Below are 7585 nucleotides of genomic sequence, written 5' to 3'. Positions count from 1 at the left end.
GCCGAATTTCCAAAATTTTTACTATATATATATAGACACACACACACACTCATCTATATATATGTATGTGTCTCTCTGTGTGTGCGAGAGAGAGAGAGAGAGAGAGTTTTATCCATACATATTACTAAATACTAATTAGTAAAAGTAACTAATAATTACTTAACTAATTACTGTAACTACATATTACTACTGACAAATTTATTGATTAGTTTAACTATTAACTATTCCAATATTGTGTACTAACTACTAACTATTTGACATTTTAGTACTGGTTGCAGTTGGAGTAGTGGAAAGGCAAGATGCAATGTTGACTTGTTATTTTTTATTTATTTAATGTGATGATATGTTCTAGTGTTCTTTTTTATTGAATTTTGTAGGAAAAAACATATGAAATATTATTTTGGTGCAATAACGTTGTTAGAGAATATTACCAATATCCAATTTATCAAACTAAAATTTGGACAGTAATCAAATATTAGCCTTGATACGCCAATTACGGAATTCCCGAAATTTTTTTTTTTTACCAAACTACTGATCACCGGCCAATAAATGCCCCTAACTATACTGTAGTACAAATCGTGGATTGCATGCCCAATTAAATCTACACACAAAGACAAAGTAATACAAACACAACCCTAAATCCACGAATCTCCTCAAAGCTCTTGCCCTCCCGAAAGGTCTGACTCCAAAACATTTTATTAGGCCCAAAAGTTTGTTAATAGCGGTGTAGCAGCTTCCACCCAAACCATCGTGAATTTCATTTTCTTATTAATAATCAGGCCCACATAAGTATTAGCCTCTGGAAAATTCCTCATCATCCATTTCCCCCAATTTCTTCGTCTCCAAACCCTAGCCTCCGCCGCGGAAAAAACCCTAGCTCTTTTGTTCTCTCTTCGATCTTCCCCCATGGCGAAGAAGAGAAAGTCTCGAACCTCTGAAGCCACCCAACCCCAGCCAGAACCCGTACAAGTCAAACCCGAACCAGAACCAGAACCGGAACCGGAACCGGAACCCCAGCCTGAGCCAGAACCTGAGCCCCAACCCGAGAATGAGCCAGTTCAGGTCAAACAAGAAGAAATGGAGGCAGATCAAGAAGAAGAAGTCGAGGAAGAAGTTGAGGAAGAAGTCGAAGAAGAAGTAGAGGAGGAGGAGGAGGAGGAAGATGATGGAGTTGAGGAACAACAAGAAGAGGAAACCCTAATTAAGACGGAGACTACCGAAATTAAACAATCCAATGGCGGAGCTGAAGAGCAACTGAACAGTAAGGATGAGGATTTGGATGACGAGCCGTTCGAGAAACTGCTGGAGCCGTTTTCGAAGGACCAGATGGTGGTTTTGATAAAAGAAGCGGTTTCCAAGCACCCTGATTTGATGGCGAGTGTTAGAAAGCTAGCGGATGCAGACCCAGCTCACCGGAAGATCTTTGTTCACGGTCTTGGATGGGATACTACTGCGGAAACCCTAACTAGTGTGTTTGGGAAGTATGGGGAGATTGAGGATTGCAAGGCGGTTACGGATAAGGTTTCAGGGAAGTCGAAAGGTTACGGTTTTATACTGTTTAAGAGGAGGAGTGGGGCGCGAAAAGCATTGCTTGAGCCACAGAAGAAGATTGGGAATAGGATGACTTCTTGCCAGCTAGCTTCTACTGGCCCTGTCCCTGCCCCACCTCCTACTGCGCCACCTCCGGTGTCTGAGTATACTCTGAGGAAGATATTTGTGAGTAATGTGGCAGCAGAGCTTGATCCGCAGAAGTTGTTGGATTTCTTTACGAAGTTTGGGGAGATTGAGGATGGGCCTTTGGGGTTGGATAAGCAGACTGGGAAGCCAAAAGGGTTTTGTTTGTTTGTGTATAAGACTGTTGAGGGTGCGAGGAAGGCGTTAGAGGAGCCACATAAGAATTTTGAAGGGCATACCTTGCATTGTCAGAAGGCGATTGATGGGCCTAAGCCAAGCAAACAGTTTCCTCAGCAGCAACAGCAGCAGCATCAGCAGCATTATGCTGGTGGTCAGCACCATCAGCAGCAGTATTATGGGCATCCTTCAAAGAAAGGGAAGTATTCGAGTAGTAGCGGTGGTGCAGGGTCTGCTGGACATTTGATGGCTCCTACTTCTGGCCCAGCTGTGGGTTTTAATCCTGCTGTTGCCGGGGCTGCGTCTGCATTGAACCCGGCTCTTGGGCAGGCGCTAACAGCCTTGCTGGCCACTCAGGGTGCTGGTTTGGGTATTGGGAATTTGCTTGGAGGACTTGGGGCGCCAGTGAACCAAGGTGTGCCGCCTGTTATGAATAATGCTGGGTATGGAGGACAGGGTGTTGGTGGCTACGGGACTCCGCCTGGTATGCAGGGAGGGTATCAGAACCCACAGATGGGGTCGCAGGGCGTTCGGCCACCACAAGGTGGTGCACCTTATATGGGACATGGACACTAGGTCAGTTGGAAGGTATGTCTTGTTTAACTGATCTCGTGCTTTGTAATGCTTCTATTTGTGGTTAGATAAATATATTTCTAGATTTTTAATCTTAATATGCTGAAAAAGAAATTGCTTGGAACAAAATGGAATACGTTCATAAAATCAAGTGAGAGTAGATATACATAAGTTGCCTGTTTTAGTTGGAATCTTGTCTGTTTATGTCCAGCTTGTAGAGAAGTTATGCATTTATTGTGGAGGTATTTGTATCTGATTGGAACTTGTAATTTAAGATGATTAGGATGCTATGCTTTTATGCTGAAGTGAAGAAAGGACAGTAAACAAGAGAAAAAGTAAAAGAGAGCTTTTCTTGCTTGCTTGAGATTTTGGAGAGGAAAAGGCCTTTGATTATCCTCTTTTTTTGGGATTTGGATAGAAAAGAAATTAGAAATTTCTTGTTCTCATGGTTCTTTTTTTTGGGTGTCTAAGAATGATTATTACTTTTATTATGAGGACTTGTCTTTTCCCTAACTTTTTCTTGAATTTGGAATGTTATAGCACCTTCATTTTTTTGTGGTCCCTTCATTTGATTCTTCCTGGATCAGAAAAGGGGTCTTTGACAGGTTAGGGAACCATTGAGTTCATCACAGTCACCTTGTACTTGCACTTTTGGGGATTGAGAAGCATGTTCTGTAGCAAATTTTTTTCTGCAGTTTTTAGCATTGACCTTTTTATCCATATGAATATGTAGGTTGATGTATGTAACTTTGTGAGTTCAGAGGACAAAACTGGGCCTTGAAGACCATTGTCTTCTCTTTTTTACTTGTTGAAATTGGACCTTAATAGCAGAACTGTTAATAGGACAAGAAACGCTAGAAGCATGATTTTGGTAGGGCAATAAGGTTTTAACTCAATCTAAGATTTTATTAAATAATAAATGATTTTGAATTGATCTCTACCTCGTGGCAAAAATATGGCCAATATAATTTTTCTTGAAGATTAAGGCATACAATCAAAGTGCACAAGAGTTTTAACAAAAAGTCTAGCAGTGCAGAATTCTGATATTGGTGTTACCACAGCCAGTTGTAATGCATTAAGCATTGTCTAGATCAACTGTGAGGCCTAGGTCTGCTTTCAACATGTCAATTCATATTGGTTGGTGTAACTGTTTTACTAATGGGTTATTGATTAAAAATGTAAATAGTTAATTTGGGTCTAAGTTTGGGGCTTTTTTTGTTTTTTTGGGGGGGGGGGGGGTAGGAGGGTTGGATTTATAAGCCATTTGTTGATTTGGAGTGCCATGTGTAGCATTTACTCTTTTCTGTTGGCTTTTGATGTTTATTGTTTTTACCATTATGTCACTGGTTTGGTTTCAGCCATTTGTTGATTTGGAGTGCCATGTGTAGCATTTACTCTCTCTGTTGGCTTTTGATGTTTATTGTTTTTACCATTATGTCACTGGTTTGGTTTTCTTACATGACATCTCTTTTTGGAGGTCCTCAATGACATTTACCAGGTACACTGTATCATGTTGTTTTGCACGTTGTAAGGTAAACATATTGGTTATCAAGATAATTATGGTTTAGAAGCAGTGGCGTTGCTTTAGTGGTTTCTGATTGTTATTTGCAAGTACAAAATAAGTGTATTTGACTGCTCTTGATGCCAATTATTTGGATTAGCTTTTACTTTCAAACTTATTCAGTGTCAATTTCTTCTCCTCCATATGCATATTCATTAATGAGACAGCAAATTCGACACTCTGTCCCTATAACCTGTGATGCACTTAAAATATTTCCAAACCATCATTTTAAGGGAATGGAACTTGTGAAATCTTGTCCTGTATTATCATAGAGGGTGTATTCCTTTGCATTTACAAGCACAATTTCCATGTTCACATACAATATTTCCTGTTCCACTATTTGTTTATATTTGAGGTGAAATTTCAAAAGGTAACTTCTGGAATTAATGAAAGCAAAATATTAATTATTGTTCTTTTCAAGATTATGTTTTGCAAGGTATTGGCTTGAGCTGTGAGCAGTTATCTTGTCTTTTCTCTAAAAATTGGTTTTTTCCCTTCAAAGTGGGGTTTTCACACTTTAATATTCATTGTGCAGATTCCTTCATAAATGCACCAATCTTTTATTTTGGACTGGTGATTCATCTGAAGTTCCAGGCTCTCTTGCAAATGAAGTCTTTATAACGTTGCAAAAGTTATTGTTTGCTTAAAGACCAGATTTAAACATGTATTTTCCTAGCCAAGTATTTCGCTTTTGTTGACTGCTTTTCAAAATTATGTAGTACTTTGTTTCCAATAATTTTCTTTTTCAAAAATATATTGAGAAGCAGGTCAGTATCTCTAACTTTGATGGATGGTTCTTATCAAAAGTTTTAGCTCTATTTGAGGACTATGTACCTTTAGATCCGAATCTGATGTTAATTCATTTGTAATTCTCCTTTCACGTTGCTCAACATCTTCCTCTCGTACATTTTTCATTCATTTTTTTTAGATTTTTTAAGATGTTACGTGCATCAGGCTTTCAATGAAATGCATGATTCTGCTTCTTTTACCAAATGTTCTAGCAGGCGTCTTTTTTTTTTTTTTGGTAAATTGTAAAATGGTATAGATTTTATGTTTTTTGTATGACGGATGCTGTTGCAGGTACTTTATACTGGGAAGACAGATTATAGTGTCTTAAACATCAGGGGTCAAGTTACTGTTTGATTTTGTTTTTTGGTTTCTTTCTCACTGGTTTCCAAAACTGAAGCTTGTTTACACAGATGCTATTTTGTAAAAAACCTAAACTTGAGGCTTCGTTACAGAAATGTTATTTGTTGCTATTTTTCTTCAACTTGCTTTTTAGAGTGGAATTGTGAGCCTTCTGAGACTGGATCTTGATGTACTTAGTTCTGTCTGAAGTGTCTGCTTAAATATAGAAGCCTTACCATGATAGTAAGAATCAATATTATATATCCAAATAACTAGTGATTTCAAACTTGGAGAATGGGAACTTAAGGTTATCCAAGCTTCAAGTGCAAAAAAGTTTTTCTTTTCCTTCTGAGACTGTCCTGTGAGGTACTGTTACCTCCATTTCTAGATTTTTGGTTTTTGTCCCAGTCAGAATTACTTTTCTATTCCTCCTGAAGCTTTCCTTCCTAGTACTCTTTATACCGGACAAGGGTTCTGAGTGACTTGGTTTACTGAAGCTTTCAAACCATAGGATTCCTAAGAATCTATTGATGCTGTGAGAGCTTCTAGTTTTTTCTTTTTTTCTTTTTTTTTTTTTTGTGTTCTGCATCGACAGGTGCTCGCAATGGTGGCAATGCTACTGTGATCTGCACCAAGATATGTTTGGCGCTGGAATGCTGTTCCACTCATTTCTCCCATCATTTCTGGAGACTGATTCTTTCTCACAGAAAGTGACAGTCTATTTGAGTGGCTATTTTGATCTTTTTTTTGTTTGGTGAATGGATTTTGAGCGTTGCATGCTTTTGGATCAGATTTTCCAATCAAGCGTAGCTATAGTAGTCATTTCATCCTGACTTACATGTGCCCCCTGCACATCTGATCTTTTATGTTTTATCCGACTATTGCACTTTTTAGGCCTTAGCTTTCGAAAAAAATGGAGACAAGATTTGTTGTCTTTGACAATAGCCAAATAGGTATCTTGCCTAGTAAATGATGAGCCTAGTCCACTGCAAAATTCAATATTTAGTAATTTGGTAAAAAAGTAAAAAGAAGGAAAAAAAATTGATCCGTGTTTTGATTAACTTAAAATGGACAAAGAAATATATAGTACGGTAAGGACCTTAGAGGGCCAACAATAACAATTTTTTTGGGACCAAGGTATCCTGGAAGGGCCTGACGAATCTAACAATTATATAATAAAACACGAGTTTCTCCCATAATTGAGTCGAGGTTTTTTTAAAGGGGGTAGCATTTCAAAAATCAGTGTACCCGTAAAAGCTAAAGTACGAAATGAATGAACTGTAATATTTTGTGGTAATTCTAGGTAGCTTGATGAAAGGATTCCTTTGCTCTCTTGCTGGATTTTGGACTTTTGTTAATCTTTAAAAATTGAATGACCTCAGTTAATTCTAGAAGTAATATCATGCCACTTGATTCTATGGTATTTCAACATTAAGGGTTGGGTGTAAGATATTTTCCAAAGACAATTTTTTCAGAGAAAATAAATGCTTTCCTATTCATTTTCTGGTGTTCGGTTGACTAGTTTGGCCTCCTAGGTGTTTAAACCTGTTAGATCCCGAATATCCAACCCACGGCAACACCTTGCGTCCCAGTATACGTTTTGCCCCGTCATGCCAGCAAAGCTGCCTACCGTACGTATTCTTTTTTCCCCTTGTTACCACAGTTGCAAAAGCCTCCTCCTAGTCCCACTATCACCACTATTGCCACCACTTCCTCCTTGCTAGCCCCAGCACCATCCCCGCCGCATCCTCGCGGCAAAAGAAATTTATGATCAATGGGGAAGTCTTGTGAAACAAGAAGAAGTTTTTCAAAAGGATTATCGGATATTGCAGAAATTAAGGTTCATCGAATTAGTTCGTCAATAAAGGAGCATCTTTTCTCAAAGATCCACACTCCAATATCAAATCATGATCAGATACCTAATCAAATCCAGAATCTGCTTGTGAGATTTAAAAGTTGCCCTTGATTGACAAAGCAAGAATTTGGACGTTTAGAGAGAGATTGCTATGGAAAAGTGCCGATGCGATCACCAACGAATCATATAGTTAAAGATTGTGTGACAGATTGCCGATGAGATCAGCAAGAATTTGAAGGGTAGTGGATGCAGAAGTTGCAGAACGCGAGGAAAATGACTTCAGTATGGCGAGAAAGGAAGTTGTTTTACAGCCGCTGGTGTAAAATGTTTTCTGGCAGAAAAGATTTTCCCACACACTTATGCAAACCAAACATTGGAAATTCCAGAAAATATCTTCTGGAAAATATTTTCAGTCCAATTAAACAGACTCGAAAATAAATAAAAAAATCTGTTCTTTAATACTCTTTCGTCTCATTGAAAGTGTTATATTTTCTTTTTTTTTGGGCTGCCTTAAAATATTTGTCATGTTTGATATTTCTAATCACTTTATACTTTGAAATTTTCCCTATATCCTTCATTAATGATGCATAAAGACAAATGTGATGGGATTGTTTTCC

At 38.2% G+C, this 7585-nt stretch overlaps 1 protein-coding gene across 3 annotated transcripts; it reads left to right on the top strand.

The window, feature by feature from the left end:
• Positions 1-633: 633 nt before the first annotated feature.
• On the top strand, positions 634-6047 carry LOC113703764 (UBP1-associated protein 2B). 3 transcript variants are annotated; one of them, XM_027225252.2, is made up of 2 exons: positions 634-2439; positions 5066-6047. In XM_027225252.2, exon 1 carries the CDS (start codon positions 907-909, stop codon positions 2425-2427), a length of 1521 nt encoding a protein of 506 aa, XP_027081053.1. In that variant the 5' UTR covers positions 634-906; the 3' UTR covers positions 2428-2439; positions 5066-6047. The 3 variants fall into 3 exon arrangements, with proteins under 3 accessions (XP_027081053.1, XP_071912018.1, XP_027081044.1); XM_072055917.1 differs by lacking the exon at positions 5066-6047 and adding an exon at positions 3012-4616; XM_027225243.2 differs by lacking the exon at positions 5066-6047 and adding an exon at positions 4521-4875 and having other exon boundaries at positions 635-2439.
• The last annotated feature ends 1538 nt before the right edge of the window (positions 6048-7585 follow it).

This window comes from Coffea arabica, chromosome 1e (assembly GCF_036785885.1).
Source record: "Coffea arabica cultivar ET-39 chromosome 1e, Coffea Arabica ET-39 HiFi, whole genome shotgun sequence".
Lineage (NCBI taxonomy): Eukaryota > Viridiplantae > Streptophyta > Magnoliopsida > Gentianales > Rubiaceae > Coffea > Coffea arabica.
The sequence above is the reverse complement of the archived record's forward strand: the minus strand, read 5'-3'. Positions and strand labels throughout refer to the sequence as shown.

What these genes read in the sequence shown, in the direction of transcription:
- LOC113703764 (XM_027225252.2), top strand. Translation starts at nt 907, where the DNA reads ATGGCGAAGAAGAGAAAGTCTCGAACCTCTGAAGCCACCCAACCCCAG.